The sequence below is a fragment of the Neopelma chrysocephalum genome, unplaced genomic scaffold (genome assembly GCF_003984885.1).
Source record: "Neopelma chrysocephalum unplaced genomic scaffold, ASM398488v2 Primary Assembly neopelma1_97102, whole genome shotgun sequence".
In the NCBI taxonomy this organism is placed as follows: domain Eukaryota; kingdom Metazoa; phylum Chordata; class Aves; order Passeriformes; family Pipridae; genus Neopelma; species Neopelma chrysocephalum.
Window position 1 is genome coordinate 3,660,570 of NW_020925744.1, and position 15,416 is coordinate 3,675,985.

Sequence of the window (15,416 nt, forward strand, 5' to 3'; positions counted from 1 at the left end):
GCTCATGCCTCCAGGCACACAGCTGAAACAATACCAGACATCCAGGAGGAGAAGAGGTCAGTGGACTCACGATTCTGGACACAGGGCGATATGGCCACCAGTGACACAAAGAGGCACAGGCCCCCGTTAACTCCAATCAGGATCTTGTTGTACATGCAGCCCTCTGAGCGAGTGTAGAAGAGAGCCATGAGGACCAGAGCTGCCACAGCAATGGAGTACAAGATGAGAGTGACCAAGGCAAGCAAACCACTCCACACTTGCTTGTGATTTGCACCTGCAGTCCTGGGGAGAGAGAAACAAGCACCTTATCTTTGTCTTCCCTACCCCAAAACATAAAATTCTAATAGCTAAATAGTTCATATCCTCAAACATGAAAGACAACGTTTATTTTCCTGAAGCATGTGTGCTCACTACAACAACACAAACCCTTGCCAGGTTCCTCCCATGAAACAAAGGGAAACGTTCCTTAGCATCAGTGTTTATATTCTGTAGAATCATGCTCAGCCCTTTCTGTAATTATAGCCCAGTACTGACTCCCGTAACTCCCAGTCTCTGCGATCAGCCCATCAGCACATCTCAGCTCAGTACTTCAGGGATTTCCTCAGTGGCAACTTGGAATGTCCTGGGCTCAGCTAGCCAGTGGTGGTCTCCACACAAAGAAAGCAGAGCTATAGTGCTTAGCATGGCCTCTCTTCTGCACTTGCGTTACCTTGGTAGTTTTAGTACCCTTTCACTCAAACCCCCTAATCTATCTATTGGGGTCTATCTATTTGGGTCTATCCCACCAGTCTCCCTTAGCTAAAGCGTGGTCCATCTTGTTTTCCTCTCTTTACCTTCCAAACAATTCTTGCAAAGATCATCAGGGTTTAAGAGTAGCAACGAGAAGAGTTGTTTTGACACGATGGGATTTTTGGTGTGTGGAAAGTCTTTTTAGGTTTGTTGTTTTGTTGGTTTTTTTCCTGGTGTTTTGTTGAAACATGACTTATTTTAAAAGAATATCTAATGTAGGGAGACCTAAAGTTAAATGCTGCTATTGGAAATCTTTCATCCACAAAAAGACAGCTACAGTTATTAGCACTAAAAATATCTGTGGCATAAGGAGCTTTCACCTCTACCTCCCCAAAAACAGGAATCTAACAAAGCCCAAAGATTTGCTAAAACTCTTTCTTTGCAGTTGGTATCCTAACTAGAACAAGAGAGGACTGCAAAAGTTTGTAGAGGAAGAAATGCGAGACAGAAAGGCGGAGGCAGGAGTTCCTGCAGATATGTTGGAGGACAATTTAAATGTATTAAATTGATGAGAGGATAAGGGCTTGGAAGGTTATAGTAAATATACTTAAATCAGAAATCAAGTCAGTGCCCAAGTGGGGTATATGTGAGTTGGTAATGGAATCTTGCCTATTTAGATGATAGGAAAGAAGTTGAAGAGGAAGTAGCAGTTCTCATGCTGAGAAAAAAAAAATTGATGCTCATTAAGCTGACACAAAAAAAGCAGGATTTATCAGCTTACATCATTGCACACAGTTTCACTATTACATTTTGCAAATCCAGTTCTACTCTCTTGCACCACTCCACTTCTTAGCAGGTGTATTTTCATATAAAATATAAACCAACTTTCTCTCTCCAATTGAGAAGTTTTGCATCTCAACACACTTACTGGAAGTCAAGCAATTGAGGTAAAGAATAAGTCAGCAGAGTAGAAGTGAACAACAAGGAAACATTTCCACTGGGAGAGGAGAAAGTAGATGAATATTGACAGGAAAGTGTCTTCTTCCAAAAGTTACATCCATGATACTTTTATGCTCTTTTTTATGACAAAAGTATTGGTCAGGAGTGCACCAGAATTTTAAGCAAATAACTACTTGCCCAACACATACCAATTTTTATTCCATTTGTGTGCGAACTCAACCAGCAGGATGAGCTGAATGACAATGAAAAGGCACCCTCCTGTTGCTCCTACGTAGCGCCAGGCTGCAAGGCAGAGAGGCAGAAAATAGGTTAAACTGCAGCTGCCTTTCCCTTGAGATAAAATGGAATTATTGTCAATGTAGGGAAGCTGTTAATGCGGTTTGAATATCTGAAGCCCACAGACATAGCGAGAGATGAGAGATTTCAGATGAAAGGCCAGCTCAGTTAACTCAAGATTTGCTCCCTGATGAATTCAGCTTGCAACCTGCTACACTTTCAACACAATCACATTAGGACATCTATTGAGTTTCCCTAACCTAGAGAATTTTTGTGGAGACTATGAGTTACTATATTCAAATAGAAAATACTGAAACCTTTATTTGTGACTGGCAGGAGGGAGGTGGTGTGAAGATATTGCATAGGAATTTAAACCCTGAAATTGCAAGGTACTGAAACCCAGTAGTAAAAAGGGAAATTTCTTCCAATTCAGATTACAGCACCACAGAAAAACAAAGGTGGGGTTTATGTATTTCCAAGCCACTCCCAAAGAACACTTTATATTCACTGACTAATTTTAAGACAGGTTGTTTGACTACTTAACTATTGATCTGCATAGACTCTATTTGTGTAGCTGTTTGGGTACTTTGAACAACAGATCTCTTATGTGCAACATCAGAAGCCTCTGAGGAAATACAGATACCTATTTTAATGTTTAGCTGTATATAGAGCTTGTACTGCTGTGCAGTGCATAGCCTATAAATTACTCCAGGTGTGCAGTTGATTTCAGTGAAGAAGGAAATGAATCAGCAAAATTCAGCCACATCCTTCTATTGTGTTTTCTTCTTGAAAAAAGCTCGTATCAGTGAAGTGAAGATGAGAACGGTCAGGGTATGCTTCCATTAGCAATTCACACAGAGATTATTTTTTATTCCTGTACCATAAACTTATTATTTGAAAGCAAGCAAGCATATTGTTCTTGGAACATACAATATAAAAAAATGGAAGAAGATAGCCGGTAAAAAAGTACATAAAAAATAGACAGAGCACAAAGTGGCACGTGTGTTTGGAAGAAGTGGAGTAGGAAAAAGCAGACCACCAATGGAATGAATAATTAAGTAGTCAGACCCTCAGAATACCTCACTGCCACAGGATATTGCAGGATAATGGAACCATGACAGATAAGGTTAGCATGGCCAGTGTGGAATTAACACTACAGCACATACAAACCTAGTGCTTGCATGTAATATTCCTCCTCCATGATCAACAAACTGGTGAGCGTGGGTAGCATGACAAGAGACGTTTCATTTTTTTAAGAAAAAATAAGCAATAAGGAAGAATGCCCCCCAAACAAAACCAAACAAACAAAACCCCAAACCAAACCAAACAACAGAGAAAGTTTCTTGATAGGAGGGGAAAAAAAAAAGAGAAAACAATAACATACAATTCCCAACTCACCTGTAAATCTCAAATTCAGTGACTAACTAGAGGACAGTTTAGCAGGAAGTGCAGAATATGGCTTTAGAGTGAAATGTCAAGACATTATATGGGGAATAAATCTTGTTATGCTGTATCTTCACACTAGGTTAGACTGCTGTTGAGAATCAGCACAAAAAGTTCTGTTTCTCCTTTTCTGGAGAACAAACACATCAGTTCTTGAAGACTTCTCACCATGAAATGGGTCACTTGCAAAGATGACAGGCAGTCTTGCTTGCTCATGAGTACAAAGCATTGTACTGCTCCATCTTTCTAATCCAAACAGCGTCCTTAGGTACTAACAATAAGCACATATAGCCATCCCACAAATTCACAGAGGAGAGGAATAGGGGCATCACATCCAGGGAATCAAACTGAGTCAGGACAAAACAAATAGTAAGAGCAAGAAGCTGAATTATACCTGTCAGTGGTTCACTTGCAGTGCTTTCTACCTTTAGTTTCCCAGAGTACTGTGTTCATAGTATGTCTGCCCATTCTATTCTCTTCCTCCATATTACTCCTTCCTCTTTCCCTTTTAATCATCCTGGCTAAAGGATATTGGTGTTGTGAACAACGTAACCAAGTCCTAGTGGAAGCAGGCATCATGTGCAAACAATCCTTTGCATTACTGATCCTATTCCTTTCCACCTGTCCAGACTCAACAGCTTATGGGCTTTCAAGTTTCTCTCTCATAAGAGAACAAATTCATCTCAGTACCATCAGGATTTTTGCTCCTAGTCCACAAGACTCCAGTGAGAAGCTCCCCTCCCAGCTGGCATTTAAGTACTGGGATAGTACCAGCGTGCTTGTGTGGTGCCAGAGTGCTTTCCAAAAGTGGAAATGCTTCTGACGTGTCATCCTCAGCAGAGCACTTATACCATGGTCCAAGAAGTCTAATTTTACTTTATTGGATTTATGCCACCAGCCTGAAAACTAACAACAACCCAAATTCTTTTGGGTCATTGCGAGTTTTCAGGCAGCAAACACCAGCACCTGGCAGGTCACTGTGCCCCCCCTGAGCACTGGCACCTCCCCAGAGTACAGCACGAAGCCCAGCTACTGTACTACACCAGAGCTACCTGCACAAGCCAAACTAACATGCCACTCTCTGTCCTTGAGTGAACAATTTATTTTGCACCATTACAGTTCCCTATTTATTAAAGAATTTGCTAGACAGCACTGCAGTGGTATTGTTACCTACCCATTTGGCCTGCTCTTGGTCAGAAAAAACATGCTCTTTCCTGCACATTCCCATGAAGACATGTCTATAAAGGAAGACACAGCGTTCCCCCCCAAAACAGCTCCAAATACTCTTTTTGCACCTGGCCCATACAGGCTTTACTTGAAGAAACATGGCGATACTCATGTTGATCAGACCTCTAGGATTTTTAACCACTGACGAGATAGTACAGAACAAAGCAGTGTAACAAAGTAAGGAGGACATACCATTGAGGAAAGTGTCCTGATCAGGAATGAAGAAGGCTCCTGAGCACATTGCTGCCAGAACTATAAGTTTAATAAGCCAAAATCTGGATCAGAGGAAAAAACAAACAAAAAAAATCACCTGTTTGTAATAGGAATTAGAGGTCTTCAAATAAAGTACCACAAGAGATCTCTATTTAAAGCCCAACAAGAGGTAAAAAAACCCCTCATTACCACTTTAGTTAGTTTTCACTTGACTGTACTATTTCTGACAATAGCAGTAAAATCAATTTTTTAATTGAAGGGAATTTTTTGCTACTATGACACCCGAGTGGAAAGTTGGTGGCACAAACCTCTAAAGAGATGTGAAAATTAAGCAATCAAACAAAAAACTCACCCGTTATGAATGTATGCTCGGCAGCTTTTGCTGCTGTTAATTTTGATGGTGAACAAGAAGAATAAAAAGAAGAAACAGGCCATTCCAAAACAGACTTTGTACACTGCAGAGTATCCCACCAACTTCTCGCACATCTCACCCGCCTGAATACCCTTGCACATCTCCTTGTAGAATGGAATCTGAAAAGCAAAACATGTTATAAGCTGTTAGATAGGACACAAGGCCCTCATAAACAAGCATGTCTATGTCTAGGCATCATGGACTTTTCACTGGCTTCTAACACCTTTTACTCTTGACACCCCTTCAGTCCAGATTTAAGGGTTCAGGGATTATAACAAAATGTAAAACACAAGGTACTTAAGTTTTCAGAACCTCCACTCCTTCCAAATGCTTTGGGGTACAAGTCCACCTCCCTTCAGCTCTGTTGGCTCAAGACATCCCTGTTCCTTACTGTTTATCTCCTCCCCCTGGGGACCTTCTCCCTTCTTCCCATGCTTTACAGCAAAAGATTCTGATTGCTGCAGCAATTCAGCTTACATGAGACATACCAGTGGCTTGGGATGCCCTGGGTGACTGAAGCACATCCAAGCGTCACCAAGTCTCCTCTCCATCACACTCTTTGAAAGGGAGTTGTGCCAGTTGCCCTGATTTTGTTTAAAATTAACAGAAAGGCAGGAAAATTCCACCCTTCTCTTGACTCATTAAATATTTGCCTTTGAGGCCTCGGTCTCACCGCAAGGGGAAAGCAAACAGCTGCACATTTTGGCTTCAGTTTCAGCATGCAGACATGAGGCTGGGTGCTCAAAAAACTAGGTCTATGTGGCCAGGACTCACTGCTGAGGCACCTCTGTGCAGAACCTCCCCCCACAGCCAGGGAACCATTCAGCTTCACAAAAATACAGGCATTTAATTAGAAAACCACCGTCCATTTAAAAGAAAAAAGGGCCTCTGTATGCTTACAGCCCTCAGCTGAAGCTGGTGAGACCAGCTGAGCAACACACGAAACCCTCTGGAGCTGATTGGTGCTACCTGTACAAGTAATTGGAGGAGAGAGAAGACAATATGTGGCAGGACACAACATGCACAAATAAATAACTCTGGCAAAGGAAACCTCCTCCTTCAGCAGGCGGGTCAGTACACAAATCCAGGACAGTGAAAGAACAAACAGGGTTTGAGAGCAAGCCATCAAGCAGCATTCCCAGCTGGGTCGAAATCCCTCTGAGATGCAGGAAACAAGGGATAAACAAGTAAACTGCCAGCTTCCAGTCAACTGGGCTCTGAAACCCTGCCTCCTTCAGCAGGGTATGCAATTTCCATCTTGGTTCCAGGAAACAAACCAATCAGGAGCTCTACAACCCTCTGTGCAGTTTCTCAAAAAGAAATTATTTTAGCAGGTAACAGCAACACTGAGTTGCTGAGCTAAGGATAGGAAACCTAACTACAACACAGAGCTGATCCCAGGTGAGATAGAACAGCTGAGGAGATAAAAAGCAGGTCTGAACGCAGCTGCACGGTATTACGAGAATGGGTTCAAGCTGGGCTACTGTGAGTTGCTCTTTCAGCAAAAACTCAGAGATGAGTAGCCAGTGCGTTAGAAGCTGGACATTAAATGAGTAGCTGTAGCTAACTTGCATCCAAGAGTTTTTTGAAAGCTCCTGAGAAACTGTCTGCAGCATCAGCAACACTTTTCCCAGGTCTTGGAAGGTAGTGAAATGTCAGACCAGGCAAATGTACCAGCATTCAAAATGAGCAAATGGATTGACTGGAATAATTATGAAAACTATCAATGCCACAGTGATGCCAGGGGAAGCCAAAAGGCCACAGCAATGCCAGGGAAAGCAACTGGGCTGTCAATTAATGTTTTCCTATTCTTTGCTTATAAAAACTATCATTCAGCAAAGGTTAGAAAGACACATAATATCTAACTAACAATATTTCTGGGAGAATTACTTGTTTTATATAGATGATAGTATTCACCAAGGGGACAGATTTCTGCAAGATCTGTTCTTGGTACCAAGCACGATTTTGCTTACAAGACTTACAGAATGAAACAAAAAAACCCCAAACCATAGGACTTGATTGTCTAGCTAACTAAAAACAAATTTCTGTGTAACCATAAATGGGCATCCTCTTTAATTGCATACTGATGGGATTTTTGATCCTATATGTTCTTTTCTCCATTAAGAAGTAATTTCCTTGCAGATCTGGCTGAGAGAAAATAGATAGATTCACAAGAACAATAGCTCATTTTGTGCCTACACAAATAAAGAGCTCAGCCATCATGTAGTATCCACAACACTATGCAGTAATAAGTGATGGCCACAGGAATAGTCCTGTGGGACTGAATGCCCCTTTAAGAGATCTGTCATCAAAGGACAAAACAAGAATAAAACCAAAAGCTTGGGGATGCCAGCAGATAATAAACAGAAGTACAATGCTGAGGACAATAGGGCTGATGTTTTTGTGAGAGGTTGGTCTACTGCTGGGAACAATTTATCAAGGCTTATGTGACTTCACTGAAAGGTAAAAAAGACTATTTTTTTTTTTTTAAATCTGTGTCTCTGAAACATGTTCAGCTGCTGAGAAACCTGTCCACCCTATATACCACGCTTTCTGTGGTGGTTTACCATGCTTTCCATTTGCCAGATAGTTTTCACAGCTGTTCAGTCACAGATTACATTTGCCATGATACAGTGAAATATCTACTTTTATACCTTTAAAAGCAACATAAGCTAAATTCTTCGGCCACTGAGTAGAGGACAAAGCATTCTTGTTGCAGAAACTCAGTATCCTATCAAATAACATAAGTGCCTCAGCTGCTGTACAAGCAGTGATGTTACCACAGCTGTCTGCAATTTTCCAACGTGCACTGAAGCCCTTTGAGATGTTAACTACTTCAAGTAACATCTACAGAAGCAGGGAGAGACTGCCCCGAACTTGCTTTGCCCTCACTGCAAGCTGCAGGCACCTGAAATAACCACAGTACAAAAAGCAAGCCAACGTGGCCACAGTGCATCCAGGCACCAGCCTGAGGGGGCTTGGCCACCTCAGAGTTTGGGTCTGTCTGCACCCAAACATGTGAGTGCAGGAGTGTGGGAAATGGCGCCAGGGGGAGAATAGTAAGAAAGAAGTGTGTAGAAATGAGCCTGAAAGAGAACGCTTTCATCTGGATGTCCTCATTGAAAGAGAGAGAATACAGCAGACAAACTTTCTTATGGATAAGGAAGAAGCATGAAAAAAAAAATCTGTGTAGGTGGAAAAACAAGAGCAAAAAGCCAGGTGAACGTATCATGGGTGGCTGAGCAATTAAATAAAAAACTAAAAAATTATTGGACCAAAACACGTTATCTTGAATCTATGGCTAAAGTCTTATCAGAAATAAACAATGGGAATCTGCACTCAAAAACTTATCCTATTTTTGGTAGCAAATTTGGGGTATAACATACAGTAATGCAGTTAAGGACCAAGACATAAACCTAGCTGAGGAAACAAGCCTGAAAGCATATTTTGCCAGAATGTGTAACCATCCCGTACTGAAATGCTTTCACACAAATGAAATGAGTTTCCCTGGTGTTTGCTTTCCTGAAAACATCTTCCTTATTTTTCTTTTCATTAGTTAAGCAGGATATTGATATTTTCAGACTGAAACCACTGGTTTTGAAATAGCTTTAACATTAAAAATTCAATTAAAAAAAAAAAACAACCAAAAACTTGAAAACACTCTTTTGAGAGACCAAAACAATTCTGTCTCTTTTCTTCTCTCAATTACCCTTTTGAAGCCTGTGAAATGCAAGGCTTTGCTTCGACAGACCACTTGTGAGTAAAGCTGTATCTGTTAAAAAAATCCAAACTTACATAAGTGGAAAAAAAATAATACAGGGATCAAGGCATAGAAGCACTTCAAGTTGGGTTCTGCTTTGCCTAATTTTGCAACAGAGTCAAGTCTCTAAACCATTTTGTGTAATTGCATATTGGTCTTTTCTGTATTTTTGTCCCCATCACTAGGGCTCTCATGTCTTGATTGATGAACCATCCCATCTTTTGCCTTGATACACAACATTGCTCCGCTAAATTCAATTTTGCATCCTACTATTCAAAATATTTTCCTGGTCAAAACCATGGGCTCCTTCCCTGCCCTTCCATTGCCTCTTCCTTCTTCCCCAGAGATCAAACACAAATACCTTGGTTTCATTGCAAATATTTCAGAATTTAACCCTTTGGACTCCTCTCCCTTGGTGTCCTGTGGGCACTGGAACAGCTCAGGAGATGGGGAAGAGTGAAAACATTAACAGAGAAGGAATATCCCCTTAAAGGACACTGTTCAATTCCTAAGGCTTACCACAGAAAAAGGATGTCCATAAGGGGTGCTGGTTAGACTAGGAACCAAGGTTTTGAAACAGTACCCAAACACTTCAAAGGTACCTTGTCTTCCCAGTGACACATTGTTTCATCTACTTGCCACCTTTGGTGACGCTGTGGAAGCTGAGCTCCCTGGGACTCCTCTTTTTTCTAGCCATGTCATAGGGCATGGAGTACGTCCTCAGCTCTGAGCTGGCCCTGTAAAGTCTGGCACCTTGGGAACTAAAAAAAGTCCTAAATGTCTTTTAATAGACAGAATACATGACCATGAGGGTAGATAAATACTGCAAAACAAATACAAATATTTTTAAAAGGTCTCTGATTAAGGTGTCCATAAAAGATGTACATTTGCTGTTGCTTCCTTGCAAAATAATGCCAAAGGACCAAGTGCTACAATACCTTTAGAACTACTTTAGACCTGGGAATTTACAGCAAATCAACCAAAAAAAAAAAAACAAACCAGACCCTCTCACTGACCAAAAGACAGAGTTCTGTCATCTAAGATCAGTATGAGTATTTGAACACTAAACTGATAAAGCAGACATGATTCCTTGTCAAGATTACGGCTCCATAAATGACTGCACTACAATTTGAAATTTTAATTTTTTTAATACAAAATCTTTTTTAAAAAAATCTAATTAATTAAAATTCTGACTCCTCTCGAAAAAAGCCAAGAAGGTGAGGTCCCAGAAACATCATGCAAAGCATTTGCTTACAGTCTGGCTTCAGGAGCTAGGTGTGTTCCTTGATCCCATACTTTCAAAACCCAGTTCATCGCTGGCTAGCTGAGACTGGTTAGTTTGAATAAATATTTTCAAGGTGAACTCTATTACAACTGGGCTGAATTAACTTTAGGGGTCTTTGAACTTTTAACAGCTATAAACATAATTATTAAATTAGAGAGCAGATAAAGAAAGCCTACTTTCAGATGGTCCATTTCCCATTCGAAGACTTCAAATGCTCTAAACTAAGAGGGTGATTCTCTTTCCACTTCACACTAACAGCTATTCTTTGTGCCATTTCCTCCCACACTGAGCTTTCAAGACTATCAACTGTAAAAGAAATTTGGCAATACTGAAAAGCATGTTGTTGAAGGCTTCTTGAATCACTTTTCTGTTGGGTAAGGAGTATTTTTTTGTTAGGGATATAAGCTGCATTAAAACCACCTGACTGATGGAAAACAACTTTATGAAATTTGGATTAAGCACATAATTTGTCTCCCACACACTCCAGTTCCTTGGCTTATTCACTTTATTGCCAAGCTAAGCATCTAGTAAGTAAAAGAAACTCCTGGCAAGCAATTTCAGAACACACATGTTGAACAATTTTCAAGTCACAGCTCACAGGCAAGCATCATGTCTGTACTGGGTTCTCCTACAGGGCTGTCAACAATTTCTGGTGGCCTAGGATAAGAAGGTGGCACGAGGATAATTCACGCAAAGTGCTATTAAATGAAAGAAAATTAGGACAGAATATACAAAGAGGGTACAACGGGAAGAAAGAAAGGTCACTGGCAGCGGAGCACAGAAGCCATCAAATGAGCTCATCATAAGCCCACTGGCTCATTTGTGTTGCAGGGAGAGAGTGCTGCCACCAGCTTCTGGATCTGGAATGCTGTGGAGGAAAGTGTTTCAGAGACAACCAGAAACAAAGTGCAGGATTTAAGCAGGGCATCAGCTTGTCCAGCAACCGATTCAATGAGGAAACAGGCCTAATCATGCACCCACAGCACTCTCTCGGGAGGGGAACACAAAACAACTACATGCCCGCAGCGAGGGAAGCCCTCTGAACCTCCAGGACAAGCACATTCACAACCCTGAAGCAGGCCCAATGATGTGTTTGGTGCAGAACCTTAATTTTTAAGAACTAAGCCATGCAGCCACTGTTCCATCTGCTTAGAAACAGACTTACATTCTTGTAGTTGGTAGAGGGTGAGAGAGAGGATTTATGCTACTCAGGTGGCTTAGTGGTGGCTTGTACCAAATATGTGGTACAACAGGTCCAGTGTGTGTGAACCATACCAGGCTGGGTGAGCATTTCACTTAGGAAAGTTATATTAAGACTCTGAAAGAAACTTGAATTTTAAAATCTGGTTTTAGCCACAGCTCCTTTCATGCTTTTGAAGATCTTTAATTAAAAAGACAATTAGAGATTAACAATATTTGCTGTTGTTAGAGGCCAATGACTCAACACACACTGAAGAAAAGCCCTTGTAAAGGCTCTGCAGCACTGTGCTTTGCAGTAGTCTGTCACACAGCACCAAGAACACAGAATTAAAATTATAACACTTGAAGAGTTATTTTCGAATTTTCCGCTTCTGCTAGCAAACAAGCTGCCAGAGACAAATTCAACGTTAGACTGAACTGATTTGTTCTACTATAACAAGCTCCCTAATAAGCCTCTTGTGACACTACCTGCGCAGCAAACCTGCGATGGGTGTGCTCCAGTGGATTTTTGCACAATAGGAGAGGAAGGCCTTGACTCTTCCTGTGTGGTGACAGGAAGAGTGTGAACATGGTAAATCACCATGTCTGAGTTTGGAAGTGGATGGGTGGAGAAAATCAACTGCCTCTTCTGAGGAAGCGCCCCTACACACAAAGAATTGTGGAAGGAGCCCCTTTTCCTTCCAGAGGCAGTAGTGAGTTGATCGCTTACTTACGCGCATTTTCATTTCGTTAGCTACGGTTGTTGACATCATGACACAGCAGATGATAGTCACCAGGATGAAGTAAAGTGCGTACATGAAGCGGGTGCTGGTTGACTGTTTTATCTTTGGGCAGCATTTGCAGCACAAGGAACAAGCAGCAGTACCACAGCAGCAGGCCAACTGGAAAGTAAGACAAAAAAACACAAGTCAAAAAACCACCAAAGAACTCCAGCTTCAGGTTTCTGTTGCAAAAGTTAGAAAAGAAAGCTGGGAGACTTCTTGTAAAATGCCAGAATTTCTCAAGTTCTCTCCTTCCAGCTGAGCAGCATTTAACTGGAAGCAGACAGTCTTGTTTATGAAAAGTCAGTACTTTTAAGCACATCAGTGTCTAGCTTTCTCACATTTGCTAAGGATGAGAGACAGAATTCCTTGTATATTTCAGTTCTTTTCTACTCACAACTGAGGGTCCACCAAGACAAAAACTACAAAGCATACCAGAAAGTACGTAATTACCTTATTCAACAAGGAAAAAGGTATGAACAAATCCTGAAAGGAATTTAGCTTGATGCTCATTACTTTCTTGCTGTCAACAGTATCATTAACTTTCAAAGAAGCTGGATTCACCTTCCCTGCCTTCTACTTTTAGAAAAGTGATATATAAAAATATAAATGTAAGACTTATTTTTATACATTAGGCAGGACTGTTCTTGGCCAGGCCCTTCCTTGCAATAGGCAGCAGCTTCATTTGGTTTCTGTGCTTAACCCACCAGCCATGACCACAGGAGGGTTTTTGGACACCAACAGGGAACCTCCCTTTCAGGTCTCACTGCTGCCAACCCAGAGTAACCTCACCCTGCTGTACTCCCAATTTCAAGGGACTCCCTGTGGCTAGGTATGGTGCCTGGGGCCTGAGCACACCAAGGCTGCTTTTTCCCAGTGTTTCCTGAGCCTCTGGAGGGGCCATGGGAACCTTCAGAGGACATTCTGCTTTCAGCAAGCAGTTGTACAAGGTGGATTCTTGCCAAGGAATTCAAAATGCACAAGTGCCACATTTGTGTCATCCAGGCAAACTTCACCGGCTTGTATGTGCCATCAGGTTCCAAACCACCACATGCTATTTTCCTCCCAGGACACTTTCTCTTCCAGCAACAATGACTTGTCTGATAAGGAGCAGGGGGTTTCACGTGTGTGTTTGCAGACACATATATCTGATATAACTCCACAACCAGATTGACTGATCCAAGAGCCCCAAATTGTTTTGACGAAGTGTCTTTAAAAGACTGACTCCCAGCTTATCATTTCCTTGCCGTGACTGCCTCTGCAACACTCCAGCTCGGGCTTCCTGCCTTCAGCCCCACAGAAAGGGGGTGGCAGACAGGTCCTTCCCTTGTTCAGCAACGGCTCTTCAGCTGGCAGAAGACATAAAATGGCGGCAGTCCAACCCTGCTCCCACACTGCTCTTCTCTCACTTCACTGCCGGATAACATGCCAGAGAAGGGGCCTCAAAGCACGCAGTTGCTAAAACTGCTGCTGCTGCGAAACAGAAATCCTCCCCAAAACACAAAGCTCCAGCTACGGGGAATAAACAGCATGGGCTCATGTTGGCACCAAAGCCAGAAATTAAAAATACTATGTGCAAAAATACATAATGCAAGTATGCTTTCAAAATAGAAGGCAGTGGTGGGCTAAATATCAATTTTATTTTTTACATTTATTGAAATTAAGTTACCTTTGACAGCATCAACACAAGCCCAGGAAATAAGGAAGCTACGTCAAGTTAGCAATTCAGCAAGCAAATGGAATAATAACAATTCAAAACAAATGCATACTAGAAAAGTATAATCCACCCACTTCAGATTTAAGGGGGGGGGGGAAGGTTAAGACTAAAGGTCCTTTGAAGCTGGAAGGATTTGATATCAGTCAGATCCAAAGTCTCCACAATGAACTTCAACTGCTGGCCTTACCATAACATCAAAAACTACAGTACAGAAGTAAATGCAGCTTTGGCATTTGTAAAGGGAACAACATTTTCCTACACCAGGTGCTAGAGAGCTGTGTCAGTAATATCTCATCTACATCCAGCAACATGTCTGCTATTCTACTTCTGGGTCCCTGGAGCTGCTACTTAGAACAACAAATGCTTAAACAGAATACATAGCTCATTTATGTACTGTTCCACATTACTTAGACTTTAATGATAGTTTCTAATACTGAGCATATACCCTATAAGTTGCAAATTTTAGTCAAAAATACCAGCGTCTTCATCTTTTTCCAGATGCACCTCTTTAAACCGTCTAAGTAGCCATGGAAACCATAGTAAGTTGGTTACATTATTCAGCCACAGTCCCAAATTTGGTGGTTTGGGTTTTTTTGTGAGGCTTTTTTTTTCTTTTTCTTTTTTAAACTCTGGTTATAACTAAATACATTCTAGACTAGGTCAAGATGAATTAGGTGTTATCCAAAAATAAATGAGAACAGTCTCTGTCTCAAAGAGTAAAATGCTGGCCACATCCTACCGACCGAAGAGGTTTCAAAGATGTTATCTTTGCAAAGCCCACATATACAAAGAGTTCTCTATTAAAAAGCTGCAGTCAATGTGCAGCTAAGCTACACAGATCCTCTGATGCTATATGTGTTACTGAAGGTATGGCCCATCTCACTTCACCTCTGCCTTTTGACTGCAGCAATGGTCTTGCCCAGGGGCTCAAAATCCACTTCAACACTTGAAGCCAGTAACAAATTCTCATGTTAAAAAAAACAGGCTGTGAAAAAAAAGCAAGTAATGTCAAATTTTTTACAGATTTAGCTCATCATTAAATAAAAACTCCTCCAATGAATGTGTTCTGCAGAAGCAATATGCTGTGCAGTTTTTAGGACAGAGACAACCCAAAAAACAATCAAAGGTCTGTAACCACTGCCAGCTGGCAGGCCTTGAAAATCCATGTCCGTACAGCTCCTTCAAAGTCCTCTGATCCTCCCAAGCCCAGGGTCTCCAAAAGCCCAGTACAATGGCATCTGAAAGCCAGGCTTCTCTGGCAGGAGTTTGTCATGCTGCAGCAGGTTCTGGCTTCAAGTCCGTCTCATCCAAAGGCTCCCACAAGTCAGGCAACAAGCGCAGCCACCCCAGCTGCCCCTCTAGCTTTACATCTCCTCACCAGGTGAACATCACAGTCTGACAATAATTACAAACACTGCACAAATATTTATGCT

At 41.5% G+C, this 15,416-nt stretch overlaps 1 protein-coding gene across 1 annotated transcript in view; it reads right to left on the minus strand.

The window, feature by feature from the left end:
- SERINC5 (serine incorporator 5) overlaps nt 1-15,416 on the minus strand; it is a 42,594-nt gene that overhangs the window by 17,091 nt on the left and 10,087 nt on the right. Inside the window, exons 2-6 of the mRNA XM_027671366.1 lie at nt 12,219-12,386; nt 5,201-5,379; nt 4,828-4,910; nt 1,878-1,971; nt 71-282 (exon numbers count right to left, since the gene is read on the minus strand). Of these exons, the coding sequence (XP_027527167.1) occupies nt 71-282; nt 1,878-1,971; nt 4,828-4,910; nt 5,201-5,379; nt 12,219-12,386 (736 nt within the window). The remainder of the gene's footprint in view (nt 1-70; nt 283-1,877; nt 1,972-4,827; nt 4,911-5,200; nt 5,380-12,218; nt 12,387-15,416) is intronic.